Here is a 22,671-nt window from a genome sequence, read left to right as displayed (position 1 = left end):
ACATTAGGGTAGCACATTAGGGTACACATTAATGTACCCTACATTAGGGTAGCTCACTGTTACTGTTCAGTAAGTGTTTACCCTATGCCAACATTTCCCTCTCCACTTAAAACTCCACAACTAAAGGTTGTTGTTTTACAACATGGAAGATATCAGTATCCTCATCTATTAACACATTATTACTACTAATCCTTGAAAGAGTCTCATGTAGCCTAGGCTGGCCTTGAACTCACTATGTCACCAAGAATGGCTTTCAATTGCTAATTCTCTTCCTCTCCCTCACCAGTGCTGGGGTTACCGTTGTGGGACACTGAATTCAGTTTATACTTGCTGGGAACTAAACCCAGGGATTAGTACAGGCTAAGTAGTCTACCAACTGAGTTATATCTCTAGTCTCTACAATTACACATAATTTATTCTGATTCTTGCTAAACTATACATGAGCCAACAGCAGCTCCTAGCTTTCCCAAAGAGGTGTGCCGAGAAATAAAGATTAATGAAAAGACTGGAAGCTGTCCTCTCCGTTACCATTCTATTCAAGCCAAAGCCCACCCCCTTATTAAAGGGGCAGGTTTATATAACAGAAAACAAACGCTTGATCAGAGGCTCAAGATCCAAAAACAAAATGAGAGATAACTATTACAAGAAAAGTGCAGCTTTAGAACTAAGCACTCCATTGTAGAGTCCCTCTAGTGGGAGAGAAGTTCATTGAATGGGCATGAGGCTTCTTCCCCTGGAAGATGTGCTGGGAGACAGGAGAAACAGCCAGATACGGCAGCCACACCATGGATGAGAAAAAGCAAAGGGGCACGCATTTGGGGGAGCCCAGTGGTTTAAGTATAGTTTGCAACAGGTTTGGGCAAACAGAAGAGCAGATATGGAAGCAAGGTTATATTCTAACCTTTGACTGAGCCCCTTAATGAATTCAGAAAGTAACAGAGTTAAAAAAAAAAAAAGACCCAAACAATGCTAATGAAAATAAAAACAAAAGTTCCTCAAAGTAAAATGGTTCTCCCAGTTATAGTGGGGGCAACAGACTGAATGCACATGATCAAGAGATGTAATGATCAAGTGATGTAATTTGGGTTGTTCTATTTGCCTAAATAAAGCTAACCTCTAACTGAGTTGTCTTAGTTTTCATTCTGAGAGTGGCCAGAGATCTAAGAAAAACAAAGGCTGCACTTTTTATGTCTTCCTGGCTACCTTGTTACTCCCTGCTAAGGCTACTTTCTTTGGTTTGCTACCTGGAGTTACATATCAGCTAAGAAATGATGGCTCTGTGTACAAAGAAACTTGGAAACTTAAAAACAAAGCAAACCCCTTACAGAGTGTCTTTTTGTTTTTCCTTTGATTACCAATAACATACTGAACATGACAGTCAAAGGAAAGACCCAAGAGCAGAAAGAACCCAAAGTGACAATAAAATCTTTATCCTTCATTTCCAAACCCTAACCCATGTTGTGGCCATGAGCATCTTTTCTGAGGGTAAAACACATCCCTACACGGAAGTTCCCATCCACTGAGTAAGTCCACCATGCTAGGTGCTAGAGGGGAAATGTCGTGATGAGCACTGTCCTCTCTTGGACATTTTGGTGCCTTCCCCTCCCCACTTCCACCTCTTAGCCAGTTGTTTCTTTCAAAGGCTTGATATCCCCTAAAGATCTTGCTTTCGCAGTTAACTGCCTTTATGCACCCAGACTTCCTCAACACCCCCACTTCCAGGATTAGGCATCTTCTAAACCATCACAAGGTTACTCCAACAGTAATTCCCATTCCCGCTTCACCAATCTTGAAATCCACACGCAATCACCATGTTTAGTTTTTATTACCTTAACATGGAGATCTGTTGCTCTTCTTTAAGAAAAAAAAAAAAAAGGACTCTTCCCCCAATATCTAGGCTACTGTTTTTTAGACAGTTTTTAATCTCGTGTGTGTGTGTGTGTGTGTGTGTGTGTGTGATATACCAGGCTTGTTTGTGACATCTGCCCTTCCACTATAACTATATCTTCTTGCATAGAAAAGCTCCATTGTGATTTTGTTTATGAGGACCAATATTTGGGAAATACTGTGTACAGAAGCACCCAGAATCTTACTCTGTCTCCTCCCTCCTCTAAGTTACAGGAACATTATGGGAAAGGTCTCAATATATTTACTTCCAACCTGAATTTCTGTTTGGTACTTTAGCTTAGGAAGTATGAGTTCTGCATAAATCACAGTGCTTGTTCACACCCATTCCTAAGCCTCCTTGCTTTGACAATCACCCTCACAGAGAGGGAAGCCTAATTTGGCAGCATATAATAAATGTCCATTTCCATCACAGAATAGATGCTTCTCGGATTCAACTAAGCTTTGAATGATTCCCTTGGGAAAGTAATTCTCCCTTAAGTCCTTGACAGCCACGCAGTAGAAATCTCTCTACTGGCAAAGATGAGTAATCACTTATATGACCCCAGTAGAGCTGGCTGGGCCTTCCATTTTTCTCTAGTCCTGTCTATGGCAGCAGCAGGGATTGATGGAGGGGCTTTAATCTCCAGACCTGAACGGTAAATCAATCCTACAATTTCCTCCGTCCCTCTGCACTGTCTCGTTCCCTTCCTTATCTCTTCTCCATTTTTCTTCCTTCCGCTTCCTCACCCCCTCCCCCTTTTCTCCTTAACTAACCTCGGCACTCTTTAGGGTGGTTTGAAAATTCTACAGCACACCAGATAAAAACTCCTCGTGACTTTTTCCCCCTCGCACCTTTCTTAAAGCAAAACCTGGATCAGGGTCTTTGAAATAGTATCCTACACAATTTGGCTGACTCAACGACCCCTCCCCAAATCCACACACACACACACACACACACACACACACACACACACACACACACACACACACACACACTAAATCAATTACCAAGATCCCACGCGGGGCCCATAACCAGGGTCTTTGAAATAGTATCCTACACAATTTGGCTGACTCAACGACCCCTCCCCAAATCCACACACACACACACACACACACACACACACACACACACTAACTAAATCAATTACCAAGATCCCACGCGGGGCCCATAACCTGAAATATGATAGGTGACAGTGGGGATGAAAGAGCAGGACGAGGGGAGGAACTGCCCAGGGTTTCAAGAGACAGACTTAGCCAATTATGGAGGCAGGAGCAGCTTTCTCACTGGAACCTTTTCGCACCCTCACCTAGGCCAACACCAACGGAGTTGGATATCCCACTCTGAAACGTGGTGCAAAGGACGAGTCCTGCAGGAGGAGCTGAGGTCACCCAATCTTAGGGTCATCCTAGCCTTGACCTGAGACAACATCCTGGTGCAGAGAACCCATCCTGGAAAAGAGCTGCCACTCGCAAAGGCCGGTCCGGGCCGTGACTTGGGGGCAATATCCAGGAGCAATGGAGCCTCACCCTGGAGAGAGGGTACTGGCGGGCAAAAGCTGGGTCCACCAGCAGGAACAGGGTCTATCCTGACTCTCACCCGGGCATCTCCAGGGTCACCGGGACCCTGACCTGGACCGATGCCAGATGCAGGGGTAACCCTGACTCTAGTTGGGGTTACGGTGGTGCAATGGCCCGGTCCTCCGGCTGGAGCAGAGTCTGTTCTGACGCTCACTTGGGCGTCTCGGGTCATCCTAGACTTAACCCACCAGGGTCCAGAAGATCTCAGCCCGGAGCTCCGGTTCTCCTTCCGGAGCTGGGGGTGCCCTCACCCTCAGCTGTGCCTGGTCGGGAGGGGCGGCAACAGGTGCGCGGCCTCCCTGCTCCCCGCCGCCTGCCCTGCCGTTACCTGCAGCGGCGGCCGCCGAGGCCTCTCAGAGCCCGGGCGGGAGCTTCCCGAGCCCGGCTGACGTTCGCGTGGTCCTTAAAGGAGCTGACAGCGCCTTCTCCAGCACGGGGCGCGGCTCTACTGAAGCCGCCGCGCTCCCCAATCCCGACCCCCGGCGCCACTCCCGCCCCGTGCGCCGCTCTGCGTTTCCACGTCACTTTTTGGTCCCTCCCTCTCGCCGTCCGCCTGGCCCCGCCCGCCCCTCTCCGTCCCCCGGTTGTCAGGGCAACCCAAGAGACGCCCGCCGAGGACAGGCGTTAGGAGGGCGGCGCCGCCAGGGCTGGGCCCGAGGGGCCCCGGGAGCAGCTGACCATGGAGCCCAAGAGTAAGCGGCGGGCTAGGGCCTGGGGTGCGACCAGAGGCCGAGCCAGCTGGGCCAGGTCTCGAACCCGCGGCTTCTACTGAGCACTACTGCTGCTGCCCTCACTAGTAGTGGGCTTACTAATGGTGAATAGTGCTTTCTGCAAGGAGCCTGGGTCTTGTATTTATGCGATCTTGCCTCTCTTTGACCTTACCCCTAAAGTCCGTGGTATATATAATTCAAGTGCTTCTGTCCAGCATATGATACATAACAAACGTTTCTCGTTCCTGTTCGTCTTTTAAATTTCCCTGTTCTTTGTTGCTTGGCTGTTCATGCGGGTACAAGTGTACACGTTCACACGTGTGCAGGTCTCATATAGGTGCACTCGCAAGTGTGCGCATGTTTGTGTGGAACCCAGAGGGCAAGCTCTGGTGTCATTTCTTGCCATCCACCTTGGTTTTTTAATTAAATTTTATTTTATTTTAGTGTGTACAGGTGTTCTGCCTACGTGTATGTCCGTGCACCACTCCTGTGCCTTGTGCCTGCCTCTACAGAGGCCAGAAGAGAGAACCAAATCCCCTTGAACTAGAGTTATATCGGTGTGAGTAAGCACGTCGGTACTGGGTTCTTTGGAAGAGCAATCAGTGTTCATGATATTTGAACCATGTCTTCAGACTCCCACCTTGGTTTTCAAGGCAGGGTGTCTCACTTACCTAGAGCTCTAATGAACTAGGCTAGGCAAACCGTCTAGCTAGAACCCTAGAGGTGATCCTGTCTCCAACCCTGTAGGGCTGGAACTGCAAACCACAGTACCACACTTTATTATCATTTTTTAAATGTAGGTTCTGGGCATCAAACTCAGCTCTCATACTTTCGGCAGCATTGTATGCACTTTTTGTTTTGTTTTTTTAAATACTCTTGAGTTTTGTCTGTCTCCTGCAGCCCAGGCTGACCTTGAGTTCATGGCCAGCTTCTTGACCCAGCCTCCTTCCTGAACCAGTGGCTCAAAACCTTCATGCCTCAGCCTTCTGAAAGTGCTGAGGTTACAATATTATTTTCATTTTGTTTTGATTGAAACAGGGTCTTGCTATCTCTGTGGCTAGCTTGGAACTCACTGTATAGACCAGGCTGGCCTCAAATTCACAGTTTATGGAGTGAGTGCTGAAGGCATGGGCTACCATGATGGCTACAAAGTTGTATTTGATATATGGCTGAGGATGTGTGCTTTATAGCTGCTAGAACTGAGAGGTCCTGGACCTCACCTGCCTGTTGGCTGTTGTTTTCTCCAACCTTTCCAGGGACTTTGTCCTAGGCTCTCCTTTCCTCCTCCCCACCCAAACTATTTTATTGCCTCCTTTGTTCTTAAAACAAATACACTGTTTGACTTAGTGACTTGAAAGAGCTTAAACCTTGATATGATTCAGCTTGATACTAAAAAATAAATTGAATTGCCTTTTTTGCATAATTTAAAAAATAAAATACTTAGACCAAATCCCATGTTCCATAGGGACACACACACACACACACACACACACACACACACACACACAAGCAAACCTCACAACCTCACTTTGTAATAACAGGAAAATTTAAAAGCTTTCTCCCTTTCTTTTAACTAACTTGCTGAATATAAAGCCTACAAGTTGGGAGTTACACTTCCTTGGATTGGTAGGATTTTTATACAACATCATTTGTGTTCAAAACTCAAAAGATCATACACTTTATCTAACCTGCTGGAAAAAAAAATGAACATTCAACAATGCTAGGAGTTTAGTCTTATTCCAAGTGGATGCCAGGTTGTGTGTGATCTTTCCTTAGAGAAATTCATTCATTCATTCATATATTCATTCATTCTCTCTCTCTCTCTCTCTCTCTCTCTCTCTCTCTCTCTCTCTCTCTCTCTCTCTCTCTCTCGTCTCATGTATCATGTATCCCAGGGTGGTCTCATATTCACTGTGTAACAAAGGATAGCTCTGAACTTCTGATCCTTCAGAATACTGTGGTTGTGGACCTTCCCCAACCCCATGTGGTGCTAAAGATGGACTATCTATTTGATGGCTTACAGACAAGCCCTCCACCAGCATAGCTGCATCCTTAGCTATGAAATAAATATCTTCTAAAGATAACTTTATTTCTGTAAGTATGCAGTACTGTTTAAAAGTGTACACTGCAAACTTCAAAATCTTCAGCATTCAATGCTTTTATCTGTTCTCTTTTCTGGTTCCTACTGTGTTGCAGCCCCCTGTAGGAACTGGGGTTAAACACTCAGCACAGTGCCTCATGGGTCATCCCAAGAGTGCATCAACCCAGAGACCCACTCGAGAACTACTGAAACCTCCCATGGTCTGAAACTGGAGAGGGAAAGATAGACAGGCTTCCAAAACAAAGTATGAAGTAGTTGGCTTGCACAATAATATGGTTAAGAATGGGAAGAAGTGATTCCCATTACATTTCCCTAGTACATAGACCCTAAACTTGGAGAAGAAGGGGTCCAGGAGCAGAGCAAAAAAGATTAAGAAGCAGGCAGCAATCAGAGGAGACAAACTTGTTTGGGCATAGGGAAAACAGGTGAATCTAGAAAACTGAACAGGGGCAAGATCAGGAAGGCCTTGGAAGCAGAATAAGATATGTTATCTGGGGAAGTGTGGTGGGGGTATCTTCTTAGTTAAGGACCTGAATTCCATTCTCCAGAACTCAGGGGGTGGGGGGTGGTGACTGGCCTGTAATCCCAGCCTGAGAAAGCAATGATGGGGTTCCTACAGCATGGTGACTAGCTGATTGGGCAAGTTCTGGGTTTGATTGAGAGCCTCTGTCTCAGAGAATAGGAGAGAAAATGATTGAAATTTGCAACATCAACTTTGGGCATCCATGGGCACATACGTGTACCCACAATAGCATGTGTGATGAAATACAATTATGCACACTCCCCTACATACAGTACACATAGACACATAGAAAAGTACTTTTTAAATCTGAGACAGGGTCTCACTATGTACTCTTGGCTGGTCTGGAACTCACAGAGATCTATCTACCTCTGCTTCCGGAGTGCTGGGACCAAAGATGTGTGCTACCACACCTGGTTAATACTGTTATTATATCCATAACTGCATTTTTGCTCTGTCCCATCAGATTACACACCAAGTAGAAAATTACACACCAAGTTACTTATGCCCATATAACAATGAGATTTATTCCATTCACATATACTAAAGGGTATTTGTATTAATTTTGTATATCTCAGAAATCACCACCTTAGGAAATCTTTTGCAACCTAATAAACATCGTTTAGGATAGTTGCGAACCATGGTCGGTTAATAATGAAAGGGACAGTCAAATCTCTAATGTCTCTTTTAGTATCAGTATCCAAGACGGGAAAAAGTTGATTCTTTGAGAGGTAACAGAAGCGTGATGGATATGATACTAATCGGTGCTAACTATAAATAATTTCAGTCATGGCATCAACAGCGTTATAGCAACGTCAGGTTGTTAGGCCGGGATTATGAAGCACACTTAAAGCCTGGTGTATATACTGTTCCTTCTGCCACTGAGGGGTTTCAATAACATGGGAGTAGTTTTATGTAGCGTTAGTAAGTTGATTAAGAGGAAGGATCCTCCTTAATTACTTTTAAGAATTAGTTGTATTTCCAAGGGCAATGCTAAGGAACTACTAGAAACAACCCGTTAGTCCAACAATTTCCACAGCCTTAGCTTCCTATTACTTTTAGTAATGACCCCTGTTAGTTGAGTCGTTGAGTCATTAAAATCTAATAAACACAAACCTCTCAGACCCCACAGCTGGCTTAAACTCTGGCACTAAGCAAAGGATGGTGGGGGCTTCCACTGTGCTACAGAATAATAATGGCAAGGTAATGAGCCAAGAAATGACTCCCCCAGGGGAAGGGCAAATGAAATCAGCTCACGACCTTGGCTGCTCAGGGTGGCTTGGAGTCTTAGCTTGCTTGTACATTTACCTCTAATTACTTTCTTTGTAAACTAACTATCAGGCAGATAACCTGTATACAAAAATCACAAGGGGAACAGATGCCTTTTTAAAAAGTCAATTACACTGGTTATTGAGGTGCATGCTTTTGATCCCAGCACTGGGGAGACAAGTTAATGTCTGTGAGTTCCAGACCAGCAAGACCAGATAGTGAGACCCTGTCCCAAAATAAACAAAAACGAAGTTCATTTAATTGCAGCAGTACCATCCCTTCCCTACTATGTAATCCCAGGAGTGGATTTGGGAGTCTATGGCACATTTAGAACAGACAGACAAGCCAGAGGAAACCGACAATCTAAATATAATCTGTGCAGAATTATCAGATGCAAACTGCATTTGTTTATTAAATGGAGCGAGATAAACCCCTCTCTCCAGCTTCCACTCCCTGTATACCCTGGGTCAATTACAAATTCTGTGCTCTGAGTATGTGTCAGGTGAATGACACAGAGGCTGTTTCATTTTCTCTCTCTCTCTCTGTGTAATATATTACATGAAAAGAACATTTATGTAATTATATATCTAATATATATTTTCTTTTCCTATACACATAAATAATGCATCCTGAAGTAGGCCAGGCTATAAGAGCCATGAATGTGACATAGGCCTGTAATCCCAACACTCGGGTTGGGAAGGGAAGAGGACCAAATGCTCAGGGTCATTTGGGTGACTTGGTGAGTTCAAGACTCAGTCTCAAAAAGCAAAACAAACAAACAAAAAATAAAAAAAAACCCAAAACAAAACAAACAAAACAAAAACCTCAAACTCTAACAGATGTAAAGGGGCTGGGCGTCATATACTAGGGGAATGACTCCTTTCTCCAAACCTGCTTGTCCACTTGTCTCTGCCATCTTGTAATCACTTCAGCCTGAAGTTGGAGTCATCTTGGATTCTTGTTACCACAGCAGCTCTCACACAGGCCCTTGTCACCAGCACGCCTGTCTATCCCTTGCAGGGTGGACCCAGGATGTGCTCCCTCCGTCCCTGCTGGCACCAGTACCATCCCCACCATGACTGTATGCTTTACTGATTTCTGCAGTGCTTCCCCGCTCCCCAAAGCCCTCTATGGTTCTGCTTATGGACTAGCTGCCCTCACATATCACACTTTGGATTGCAGATCTATTCTGCTTTTTCAGTTCTTCCCAACACAATAGATGCCCTTTGAGCCACCAGGAGAGTCCTCCCTCCTGCTCCAGTGGGAAGGTGCACTCAATTCTGTCCGGTCTCTGCTTAAGTTTCCCTCCTCGTCCACTCCTTCCCCCAATGTCTGACGTAGGGGTGCCACCTCCCTAATGCTTTTCCTGCCTCTGTACTTCCTGCTTTTCCTAGCAAGAATCACAGTTTAATTACTTCGTTAATTTAAAATCTACTTTTCTACTATGTTGAATAGGCTAAAGAGGGCAGGACCCTGCTTGTCTATCATTTTGTCCCAGGGGCCTTAAACAAATATTTAAGGAATGGATGATATTGCTTAGTTTTATTTCCCCAAGGGTAATGTACTTACAAAAGAAGAGAGCTGTTTTACTCTACAGCAGGAGGGGCTGTGTTCCTGATAAAGTTCAAGTTCCTCTAGGGCAAAATTCCTTTAAGTCATGTGCTTGTGAATGTCAGGTTGGTTACAAATATCTGGAGCATTCCACCATCCTGGCTAACCTAAGTGGATGTTAAGAGTCTTGTTTTATCTGGTATGATCAAGGAAATAACTCATCGTCTTCTCTGGATGGAGGGACCACCAGGCCAGAAGACCTAACAAAACCCTAGAATTAGCATGGAGCGCTTGCTCATTCATTATCTGGGAGGCCGATGGGGATTCGAAAGTCATTTCTTACTTGAGTACAGGAATCATTTACCAAATCTGTGGTTATTTTTTTTTTTCTTAAATACTCTTAGTCCCTAAATACCACCAATTATTTCAATTAGGTTACAATCCAAACCTTATTAAGAAGGAAATGCTTGTATAAATCAAATTAAAAACGTTTTTTCAAAAACAATTTTAAAGCAACAGGTTTAAACAACCCTATTTTAAAACGCCCCAATCAAAATACTGAGAATTAAAGCAGTCCTGACCTGTGATGTCCAGTCAGCCACAGAAAGGGACAGAGAGGCTCCGTGGTTGAAGGTGTGTCCCCAGGAACATGGGTCACCCAGCTTGTCCCTGACAGCGTCTGCTTCCTGCTAATTTAGTTGTCCTTGGCCTCACTGGGCCAGGGAAACACTGTTACAACTTGTCTCCTTCGAAGCAGCCAACCAGATTCAAGGAGGGGCTCGTGCTTTCCAGCGGCTTCCAAGGAAGCCCTGAATGACTCAGTGAATTCAGGTGTGAGAACTTACTCAGTAAACAATGCTCTACAGACATAGGGTGTATGCGCATGGGTGAGAAGTCGGGAGCCTTAGGACACTGCAGATCTTCTGGGAAGTTTTCTCTGAAACTAAGGGGCAAGCCTTTCTCAAGATCCAGGCTCCCATTCTCTTATTTGGGTCCCTGACCCCCTTACAGTTTAACAAGAACCCTGTTTTGTCATGTTCCTGGCACCTACCCACCCGTCCACCTGTTCCTCCTTTACAACCTCTCCTGGAGCTGCAGAAGTGACTCTTGCCGAGTACAGTACCAAGCATGGACTCACAACCGGCTTGTTAATTCCGCGAGGTTCCACAGCGCCCTCTTCTGTTCTCTACAGGCTCCTGTACACAGATTGTGAGTGCACTCAAATATGTGCAGGCCTAACATTCACATAAGATAAACATGCATGTAAACAGACTGCTCATGGACAACATTCACATAAGATAAACATACATGTAAACAGACTGCTCATGGACAACATTCACATAAGATAAACATACATGTAAACAGACTGCTCATGGACAACATTCACATAAGATAAACATGCATGTAAACAGACAGCTCATGGATGCCTCACTTCTTAGGACCTTTCTGCTGCAGTTTATCCTCTCTTAATCCCTGTCCTAAAGCTGATCTGTCTCCTTGGTACTGCTTGAGTTGGTTTGTATTTTTGTCTCTAACATGCTATGGTCAGTTTCTTCCATGAGAAACATCCTTAAGATAGGGACACTCTCTTGAGACCTGGACTTTTGGATGTCTGACTGGCCTTGAACTCTGTATGTAGCCAAGGATGATCTTGAATTTCTCATCCTCCTGTCTCTGCTTCTCCAGTGCTAGGATTACAGGCCTGTGCCACTGTGCCTTCTACTGTGGTAGGAGGAGAGAAACCCTCTCCAAAGTTGTCCTCTGACATCCATGTGTGTGCTATGACATGTGTGCTCTACTCTTTCCCCACACACACTATAAGTGTAAAAAGTGCCGTTATATATTGGTGATGTAGTTCAAAGATAGAACACTTGATTCCATGCCCAGAACTGTGGAAGGCAGACAAAACAGTAAAATGTCCTAACAGACATTGTCATCGAGAGATGACCTGCTTGAATTGCGTATTTGTGATTATTCAAATTTTCTGGTGAACAAAATCGGCCCACCTTAGAGTATTGCTTCCTGAGTGAATTGTTCCTCCTTGGGAGTCGATGTTAATTTTATTATTATTTTTATTATTATTTGGTTTTTCAAGACAGGATTTTTCTGTGTATCCCTGGCTGTCCTGGGACTCACTATGTAGAGATCTGCCTGCGTCTGCCTCCCAAGTGCTGGGATTAAAGGTGTGCACCACCACTGCCTGGCTAAAGTCAATGTTTATTTTTTATTGACATGGGTGTCTACAATAAAATATACAAATCCTACAAATGCTGTTGAGTTAAAAATTGAAAATCCATCATGTCCATGTGTGTTGGTCAGGTTTTTTTGTCAACTTACCACAGGTTAGAACCGTCTGGGGAAAGAGAATGTTAGTTGAGGAATGCCTCCATCAGATTGGCCCATGGACAAGTCTATAGGGCAAGTTCATGACTAATGATCCAGCCCACTGTGGCTAGTGCCACCTGGGGCAGGAGGATCCTGGATGGTATAAGAAAGCAGGCTGAGGAGGGGTTGGGGATTTAGCTCAGTGGTAGAGCGCTTGCCTAGCAAGTGCAAGGCCCTGGGTTCAGTCCCCAGCTCCGGAAAAAAAAAAAAAGCAGGCTGAGCAAGCCATGAGGAGTAAGGCAGTAAGCAGCACCCCTCCATGGCCTCTGCTTCAGTTCCTGCCCAGACTTTCTTCAGTGTGATGGACTGTGTTGTGGAAGTGTAAGCAAAATGAGCTCTTTTCTCCCCCAGGTCCCGTTTGATCACCGTGCCTGTCACAGCACAGAAAGCTAACTAATGCACCATGTGATCATTCAGCTTAAAAATGTTAATACAACTGCACCCTTAGGGTTATTGTCCCATGCCAGGCATTGTGGTTCAAGTGTCATCGCTGGTAGGTCGGTGGTCGATTACTTTTCTCTTTGGAAGCTTGCATGGTGCCTTCTGGTACCACAAGAGCTAGTCCTTAGGGAGGGGGCTTCTGGCCCTGTGTCTGACGTGCTTGGTGCTTTCAGCAACCGCGGCTTACCTTCCACCTCTGCGGGGAGAGTCGAGGAGGAGCAACTGAGAGCAGTGGCAGTACCCTGGACTGTTATGGGAGTCTCTTGGACAACCAGGACCAATACCTCAGGAGAGGGAGGGCTCCTTATGTCTGGTGGTAGGATTGTTGTTAGGTGGTTTTTGGCATCTGGAGGGATCATGTTGGCCAGATGAGAAAATTACATTTCAGCTATATAAGCATATTTATACATATAAATGTATTAATTTTTGGTTTAGGTAGAGAGTTAATAGTACAGTTCCTTATGACCTTTTCAGACATCCTTACTGCTATTTACCCTCCACCATCCTTGTTCTTGTTTCAAATTTATCACCCTCCTTACACCCTACAGAGCCCCCTTTCCCATTTCCTGATCAGATCACTTGTGCCCTCAATTTCCTCTGCTGCTCCCCCACCCCCACCACAGCAATGATCTTTTACTTCCCTGATTTCCGTAGCTACTGCAAGCTACTCACATCTGACCTTTTGGAACTAGGAGCCTCTACTGAGAGAGAACGAGCCACATTTGTCTTTCTGGGTTCGGGATACCTTGCTCTGTAAACCTTTCTAGTTCCATCTGTTTACCTGGAAATTTGCTGATTTTTCTTTACAAGGGAATAATAATCTGTTATAGTGCATATGGACTCCATTTTCATTATCCATCCGCTGGCTGAAGGATATTTTGTTTGTTTCCATTTCCCAGTGCACTGGTTTGGATAGGTTGGGCCCCCATAGTCTCATGGTTTTGAATGCTTGGTCCACAGAGGATGGTACTATTAGGAGGTGTGGCCTTATTGGAGGACGTGTGTCACTGTGGAGGCAGACTTTGGGGTCTCCTTTGCTCAAGCTCCGCCCAGTGTGGAATTTCAGTCTCCCCTGGTTGCCTTCAGGTCAAAATGTAGACCTCTTGCCTGCACAATGCTGTGCTTCCCACCATGATGACAATGGACTGAACCTCTGAAACTGTAAGCCAGCCCCAGCTAAATGTTTGCTTTCCTAAGAGTTGTCTTGGTCATGGTGTCTCTTCCCAGCAATAGAACCTAAGGTACACTGCTATTGTGAATAGAGCAGCAATGAGTGAACACAGCTGAGCGAGTATCTGTGGAGTAGAGTGTTGAGTCCTCTGAGCACACACCAAGGAGTGGGATAGCTGCTCATCGAGTAGATATGCATTTAGCTTTTTAGGAATTCTCCACATTGATTTCAGGAGTGGCTGTACCAGTTTGCAATCCCACTGACCGTGAATGAAGGTTCCCTTTCCCCTAAACATTTCGGCTGGCACATGCCTGGGAGTAGAGTGCCCTGCCAAATGGCAGGGTTTACCCAGGCACAGACATCTCTAGTAGCTACCACCTGTGCAGCAGGGCGTTGCACTGGCAGAGCATTGCACCGGCAGAGCATTGCACCGGCGGGGCCCTGGAGCACAGCTGCTCTCAGTGCTTGCTGGTGTTTGCTCCAGCTTTCTTCTCAAAGCAGATGTGTCTCATTATACTCCCCACACTAGCTAATGCTATTAAGTTTTTAAATGTATTTTTGTAGGCTACTTAAATGTATTTACACCAAGTGCCCATTCAAGCCTTTCATCCGTGTTTCCTTTTGGGTACCTCTTCCACAGAACTCCTTTCTTTGATGATGACTATTTGTAGGGTGAACTTCTGTTTTGTGGTAATTGGCCACACAGCACTGGAATCCAAGGATCTAGTGTGGTTTTGGTTTGGGCTGTGTGTGCTGTGTGCGGTGCTGAGCATCAGAACCACAGCCTCTTGCAGGCTGGCTTCTGCTCCCATTGTGCTGAGGCCCCGCCACTACCTGTGGCTTTGGGAGACCCAGCCTGCCAGCTTGGCTCCACCTGCCCGGGGTTCTCATCTGCCACTATTTCCCCTGTTGGATTTCTTTTCCATCTTTTTAGACAGTGTTTTCTAGGTTTTTGGATAAGCGCTACAGTTACAAGGTTAAAAAACAAAACAAAATTATGAAGGAGTATTTAGTGGAAAGTTATTTGAATATGCATCCACTCCATTCCTATCTATTACCTTCTAACCTGACACACTTTAACATTAGGAATAAAAGCAGATTATTCGTGTTGCATTTCTTTCTCTGACCTGTGCCTGGATCTTTTCAGTTAATGTTACATTTTGGAGAGCTCTCTCTTTAATTCATAATGCGTCTTCTCATTGTTAGGAGAACAATGATATCCTGTTATAGGAGTTTATATTAATTCATTTAACCAGTCCACTACTGATGGAGACTCACTGCTAATTATTTGCAACTGAGCCAAAAATATGCACAGCCTGAGGTCCTGTGCTAGCCTGTTTGTATGTTAGCCTGCGGTTGAAGGAGGCTTGGCAGTCAAGAATGGGCAGGTGGAAGGCCCGAGGTGTATTGTCCAGGTGGACCTGATGTAGTCAACCACATGTGCCCAACCACATGTGTGAACAGAAGGGCAGGCCTGGCCAGAGCACTCACTGGGAGTGGGAGCAGGGGTTGGTATGTTGTGAGGACCTGAGCCAGGAAGTCTGGGGCCAGATACCAAACAGGCACTGAAGGCAGTCCCAAGGGCCTGCTAGAGGAGCCAGTCTTGAACTTGAACCCTCTAAGATGAGGGTTCTGTGACCTTCAGAACTTTAAGACTCTGTTGTTTTAACAGGTAACTGTTTGTGGTTACGGCGGCAGTGGGAGACCAGTGTGGCCATTTTACTTAAACTGAAAGTACCTTTTGAGTCTGACATTTTGTGTTTGTGCATCTGTATCTATGGGGAAGAATTTAGGTGTGTAGAACTTCAAACTAGTTTTGGAATCATTAAATTGTTCTTTTAAAAAAACTTTTTTTAGATTTATGTGTATGAAAATTTTGCCTGCATGTATGTCTTTCTGTCCACCACATGTGTGGACCATGCCTACAGAGGTCAGAAGAGGGTGTTAGATCCCCTGAGTTAGGGATAGTTGTGAATCACCATGTGGGTGCTGGGAATTGAACCTGGGTCCTCACCAGGTTCTCTAAACCCCTGAGTCACCTCTCTAGCCCCTAAATCATTCCTCTTAAGTCAGCTTTTCATCCTGTAAGGCACCTAGGACGCCAGCTTGGGACAAGAAGGTTACTGTTCTGTTCTGGAAGTTCACTTTAAAATGGACTTGAGCCACTGCTTTTGATCCTCATGGGGCCTCCCAACAGCAGGGAGTGCAGGGTGGCATGGACTGTTTACCCCATGACCAAGAAATATCAGAGGAAGAGGGGGGTCTGGAGTCTCACAGTCTCCTCACAAGTGTACCAAGAACGGCCTTAGACTCCCAAGAGATCTGCCTGTCTCTGCCGTCTAAGTGTTGAGAATGAAGGCATTTGCCACTACAACGGGTACTGTAGGCCCTGTGTTGTACTGTATTGTATCGCATGTACTCTTCTTTCTACCATATTAACTGAAATCATTGGTAACTTGAATTTCTTGCCTTCTGTAGTCTGGCTTTTGGAAATTTAAATTGATGCAGGTGAAGACACCAATGAGATAAACATCTGGTTGGCATGTTTCTTCTATCTAACATGCTGTGACTTCAGTATGAACTAGTATTAGCCAGCTACTTGGATCCCCCTAAAAGATTCTAAGAGCTTTAAGTGAGGTGGCACATGTCTGTAGTCACAAATCTTGGCAAGTCAGCTATCCATTTACACTCTTGTCTCCTCAAACCCCATCCAAGTTTCAGAAAACACAAACTACAATGACTCGTGTATCTTGGGAATATAAGACAGTGACCCACTGACAATGAGCCCAATTACAATTTATCTTTTTGGTTCTTGGAATGGAAAGTAAAAGCAAACAGACAGACAACAAAGGGTTAGAGCTTCCTGACCAATGATTCTAGAGCTGTGCAAATGACTTGCTACTCTTTCATGATTACAAACGTCTGACTCAGAGGTCTCTCATCCTCTGTCATCTAAACTCAGTCCTCTAGTAGTCTGCCAAAGAGCTGAGCATGTCCAAAGGCTTGGTGCCCTGTGAGCTTTCCTTACAGCCCCCAGAAAGTGTCAGTATGACTCAGGCTGGCTTGCCACAGCTCTTCTCTGCTAAGTGTCAGTATGTCTCAGGCTGGCTTGCCACAGCTCTTCTCTGCTAAGTGTCAGTATGACTCAGGCTGGCTTGCCACAGCTCTTCTCTGCTGCCCCACTTCAGCTGGCATCCGTTTACTTTGAGTTTAATTAATTAATTAATTAATTTTAGATAAAGCAGATTAATCATTACATTGCAATGATGCCAACAACACAGTTGGCAAGTCACAGAGGGCACAGGAATCAGGAAACCTGACTGTGCATGTCAGCATCCACTTCTCTCCAGTTGGGGTGGGTGGGTAAGAGGAGAGTCAGACTTACCTGTGGATCTCTGTGGATGAACCGAGCTGTGTGCATGGTGCCTGCCATCGGGCCTGGCCTGTGATGACTCTGCATGCTATGCCAGAACAGTTAGCAGAACAAGATCTAGAAGAGAACAAATAGAATCAGATTTGAGTCAGGAAGCCCAAGCCGGGAAGTCTGACATTGCAGGGCTTGTGGGTGGTATGGAGGCAAACCTGTCTTCTTCCTCAGGGTGGCAGCTAGTGTGGAATCTCTACATCACTTTAGCCCTAGGACTGTCGCTTCTCTTAATACCTATGGCACTCTAGAATACGGACGTCCCTTCTGCCCTCCTGGAATTGATCAGAGCAAACTCCACTTTGGGGAGGGTGGTGGTTTCCAGTGTCATGCAAAGCAACCACATTATCTTACAGATTTGTGTTACTTTTCCCCTTCATTTGCCAAAGCTCCCTATCCGCATCCTTTTCTGCTTCTCTTCTGTTGTTTTTGGTCTCAGTGGTCTTGGGTTGCTATGTCTATGCCTGACCCCCATTGGATTGTAAACTCCACCAGGCCAGAAGTCAGGTTTGCTAGACGTGTTCTCAGGCAGGTGAGGCACAGGCACTTATCAGGTGACTTAGGAGGAAAGGGCAGAGAACTGGATAGCGACTCCCATGTGACACTGGGAAGAAGAGACTGACCAAGGCCGGGCAGGCTTTGTTCCCTTGATGTTTCTCTCTCTTCTCTCAGGACCTGATTCATGGTGGGCAAGTGTCTGTGCCACTTAGCTATGACCCAGTTTCCAAAGTGGTCCTTCTCAATATATCAGTATTGACCATAAACACTCAATTCTCCTTAGCAAGAAAACTAAATATGAAAAACATTTTTCATCTGCACTTTGAAGACCCTGGAAGGATTTGGTTTCTGCCATCCTCTCTGCCTGCCCAGCCCTGGGGAGCAGTTTTTCTTCTGCTCGGCCCTAAGGGAGAGGCAGTGAGCTTAGAGGCTTCTAGCTGGATAGTGTCCTTTCCTTCCCTGAACTGAGGTCTGTGAACTCAGGGCTGGCTTCCAAAGGTGTGTCTGCTGGCAGAGAGCTGTGTGCTTACACCAAGGAGACGATAGTTAGCAAAGACCGGGAAAGACTGGGCAGACAGGTAGGTCTGGTTCCTCCACACCTGAGGTCAGCAGGGTGTGTGCCAACCTGGCTTGGCTTTAACTCCAGTGTCTGGCTATCAGTCCTGTTGTCTGACCAGCTTCCCAACGCTGGACAGGCTGCTGCTCCACAGGTCTCCCGGAGAAACAAGGACTCTCAACTCATGGATGGGTGTGAATTAGCCTTTAAAGGATGGTTTTTCAAACATTGGTAAGATGGTGACTATTGTACAGATATAAAATGATTACCCTTAATTTTCAACTTATTAATGAACTAACCAGGAAGGTTCTTACCCCTTCAAAGGAAAATCCAGAGACCAGGCACATCCGTGAATCAGAATGTGGAAATAAACTTGAAAATAATGCAGGCGAGGAGGGCCCTGGGTGGAGCTGGCCGTCCATGCTTACGACCACTCCCACGTGCTGCTATTGGTCCTAAACATTAAGTGGAGCATGTGAGAAATGTGACTGGAAGCTAGACAAGTGTGAGCCCAGAGAAGCAGAGTGGTTCACAGTGAACGGCTGCGCAGGCCTGCTCTGCAGTTCGTAACCCGTGGTGTCTCTAGAGCATTCTGTACGCTAGCTTGACATTTTGTGGTGATTCCTACAAACTCAATTTGTCTCTTTAATCGCATCTGCTTCACTGCACTAGTGCATTCTTCCCGGTGATAGGAAAAGTGAGAGGAATTCCCAAACAGGACTTCCGAGTGTGTGAAACAGGCCCGACAGTGTTCTGTCACTCAAGGGAAGGAAGAAATCATCCTACAAAGAGAACATTTGTTACAGCTTAGGGACATAGCCTTCTGTGATGGCCTGGGCCAACCTCTTTTGATTATGTATATTGGTGTAAACCTATGTTGTAAAAGGACAGGTGTCATTGCTAACAGTCCCAAAGTAGAAGACACTTAACTGCCCATTCACAAATCATAGACAAAATGTGGTATGGACAGTGGAGCATCATGCATCCATGTGAAATGGATGAAAGGTTTTTATACATATGTACACACTCTCACACACGCACACACGCACACACACACACACACACACACACACTTGAGATGGGGTCTCATTATATAGCCGTGACTGACCTAGAACTTGCTATATTGACCAGACAGGCTTCAAGCTCAGAAATTTGCCTATCTCTGTCTCTCAAGTGTTGGGATGGATGAACCTTTAAAGATACAAGGTGAAATAAGCCAATGAAAGTACAAACACTCTGTGATATTGGGGGCTGAGATGGGCCATCTCCAAATGTGGTCCACAGTATATGATGACATATCTTGCATTGAGGAAACTGAAGAAAAAAGGAGGAAATCTTAGCTTCCCACCACCTTTTCCCTGTAAGAGGTCTCCTGCTTCCAAGGACATGGAACAGGTTCTTCTGTCCTTAGCTTCTTACCCTGTGTGTACCACATTCAGTGAACACCACACTGTTCATTACACCATGTGTACCCCTTTGTCTTATGTTTTCTACAGCTATCCACTCCTCAAAAGGCCTAATATGAAAACACTCTGCTTCCACAACCCCAGAACTTAGACACTTGAGGCAAGGGCATCAGGATTCAAGTCCAGCCTTATTTATATAGCAAGTTCAAGGTTGCCCTGAGTTGTATAAGATCCTGTCTTAATGAGAGAAACCTAGCTTTATTGATACAGGCCTTCAGTACGTTATGTAGACTGCTGTGTAAACTTTGTATCCGATACATTTTCACGGTCTCCTTGTTTGTCTGCACTTTGTCCTGTGACTTTGAGTTTTTGGATGGGTAGAGGAAGATGATGTTTTTCTTACCGTGGATATGATTCTGTGTAGTACATGAGGTACTGCTGCTGGTGTGGGAAGCTTCACCACAGAACAGCTACCAGTTAGTGGGAGATGCTCCATTCCCCCTTAGGGACCAGTTGTAGCACTGAATCCTTTGACTGTACAACTGAGAAGAGTTTCAGAGTGAGGGAAGGTTAGTTTATTACATAGATGCAAGAGTTAGAATACACTTTAAATAGAAGTGGAAGCATTTAGAGAGGGTCATTAGGAGACAGCACATCCCAAAGACAAAGGTATGGGTTCCTCAAGAGAATTGCTCCAGGGTGTTTTTGCAATGATGGCATATATGACCTGGTGGCTTGTAAGGTCCAAAGGAAGTGATCTACAATGAGGTTTAAAGACTAAGCAAAGTCTATTTAAAATTTTCACGACATACTTGGTTTTGCTTGTGGGCTTTTTTGTTTTGAGAAAGGGTCCTGGGTGGCCTAGAATTCACTATGTAGACCAGGCTGGCCTCAATCTCATATAGTATCCTATAGTTTACTTGTTCTTAAAGAATTTTCTTGTACAAATGAAACTGGGGTTGGGGAGATAATGGCCCAGTGGATCCAGGTTTGATTCTCACCACTCACTCGAGTGGCTCAAATTTGTCTGGAACCCCAGTGCCACAGCATCTGAGACCCTCTTCTGCCTCCATGGGCACTGGGCACATGTGCGGTACAGACATTCACACAGACAAAACACCCATGCTTAAAAATAAAATAAGCTGCTTTTCTCAGGTGTGTCAGTTTGGACTCATAGATGAGAAGAGGTGAATGGGGTTAAAGGTCAATGGGGTTAAAGACTCTGGCTGCAGTCGGAGTCTGCTTTAATGTCCTTATTCAAGAAGTGCTTAGGAAGATAAGCCCTATCTCTGTGGGCAGTTTGATTTCGTCAGTGGTGGTAAAGTTTCTAGATTTTGGTCAGATACTCACAGGGCTTCTTTCCCTCTGTGCCCTGTCAGTCTTCTGCATCTCCTCTGTCTGGTCTCATTTATCGTCTCATTTAGTCACACCAAGGCAGTCAGTAGGTCCTGGAATCTTGGAGATACAGATGAGTTCAGATAAAAGCAACAGAGTTTCATTCAGTTGTAGAAAATTACAAACCAGGAAATGCAGGGTCAGGCAGAGTGAACCAGAGTTCCCCAGGGGCAGAGTAGGCCGGAGCTCAGAGACACTGTGAGAACAGGCAGCTTGCTGCTTCTTGAGGGGAGATGAGTGGAGTTAGAAATCAAATCAAAGGGAGTGCTAAGCCCATCAGCATGTCCAGGTCAGGAGTTAAAACTGGTCTGTCTGGTATTTTCAAAATCTTATAGATTCTGGAAAATGTCTCTCTGGCAACAGCGTCCTTCCTGGTGTCTGAATGGCAATTCTCCACTTGTCTTAAATTTCTCAGGCTCAGAAAAGGATTCTTGGCTTCCTTTTTGGGCATCCTTTTTGACTTGAGAGACAGAGGGAAAGAACAGAGAAACCAGAGGAGGACAGCCAGTCGTCGTGTCTCACCTTACTTCCTTGAGCAGTGGCCTCTAGCAGTGAGCCTGCAGCTAAGCTAGCATCCTGGACACTCCAGCCGTATGTCCTCCGGTCTCCACTCCCATCCACAGCCCAGGCACACCTCCCACCCCTGGCTTCTTACAGCAAGGTGTTGGGGGTGCGGACTCGGGTCCTTAAGTGAATACTCTTACCCGTCGCTGCCACTTTGACTCTTATCAGCATAGCTTTAGTTAGGAATGGTAAAGCTGAGAGAGGTGGTGGTTATGCTTGCTCTGGATGGTAATGCAGTCAATGTCACGTACTCATGGTACCTAAATTTAAGGAAATTCTTTGTGCATGCATGCGTCTATGTGTGGGGTACTTGTGTATGAGTGTGGGCAGCACACACCAGAGTGTTTGTGGCCTTAAGATGACCTTGGTGTTAGTCTTCACCTTCCGCCTTGTTGGAAGCAGGCTTTCTCATTTGGCATTAACACTCCCAGTTAACAATGTCCCTTGAGCTCCCTGGGACTCTTCTCCCATCTTCTCCTCCCCTCGTGTCCCAGGGGGATGGGCCATTATGCCAGTTCTGGAAATTTTAACTCTGGTCCGTAACATCTGGGCTGTAAGCACTTTACCCACTGAGCCATCTCCTTATCCCACATGTTAGACATTTTAATATCATCTGAGCCCTGATTAAACACTCAGGGCTTCATATGCACCAACCACTCCTCAAAACATTCTTGGACAGAAAACATGCTGAGCTCTCAGGAAATTGAGGCTCAAAATACCACCGGGTCTTCATCCCGGTGTCTTGTCCTCTCTGTATCCTGTTATGTTCCTCTCGACATGGGTAGAAGAAATTCCAGAGTCTGAGAAAAATAAAAGTGCAGCCTTTTAATGGAGACAGCTGAAGATCCCTAGAATAGTGAGTCCACTTAGAAGAGAGAGGCGAATGGGAGAGACAGGGACGGGATTTCCAGGCATGGGGTGAAACAGAGATCTTGAGAGTTAAATTTTAAATCTCAGCCCGTGGAAGATGATAAGTTGCTACAGGAAATCTTCATAAAAGCTGGCTGTCTGCAGCCCAGGGAAGCATTTAAAGTATGCTCCAGTGGGTGAAGGGTTCCTTTACCTCACTCCCCTTTGACCGGGTTGGGATGGGGAAAAAGACCCAGGGAGAAGGGAAGGAGCCATGTGTGGCTGCCCTGGAGGGAAGGGGCCGCTCAGCTAGGCTACTGTAACAGGAGCTGGGGTCTGCAGACAGCAGCTGTCTCTGAGGTGAGT

General features: G+C 45.6%; 2 protein-coding genes across 2 annotated transcripts in view; one reads left to right on the top strand and one right to left on the bottom strand.

The window, feature by feature from the left end:
- The window catches only part of Dhx32 (DEAH-box helicase 32 (putative)), a 53,488-nt gene extending 49,494 nt beyond the window's left edge, over nucleotides 1-3,994 (bottom strand). The window contains exon 1 of the mRNA XM_032892399.1: nucleotides 3,794-3,994. The gene's annotated coding sequence lies outside the window, so the exon portion shown is untranslated. The remainder of the gene's footprint in view (nucleotides 1-3,793) is intronic.
- Nucleotides 3,995-4,144: 150 nt separating this feature from the next.
- Nucleotides 4,145-22,671, top strand: part of Fank1 (fibronectin type III and ankyrin repeat domains 1) — a 106,661-nt gene continuing 88,134 nt past the window's right edge. Inside the window, exon 1 of the mRNA XM_032895049.1 lies at nucleotides 4,145-4,157. Coding sequence (XP_032750940.1) covers nucleotides 4,145-4,157 — 13 coding nt within the window. The remainder of the gene's footprint in view (nucleotides 4,158-22,671) is intronic.

This window comes from Rattus rattus, chromosome 2 (assembly GCF_011064425.1).
Source record: "Rattus rattus isolate New Zealand chromosome 2, Rrattus_CSIRO_v1, whole genome shotgun sequence".
Taxonomy (NCBI): Eukaryota; Metazoa; Chordata; class Mammalia; order Rodentia; family Muridae; genus Rattus; species Rattus rattus.
This window is presented reverse-complemented; position numbering and strand designations above follow the sequence as displayed.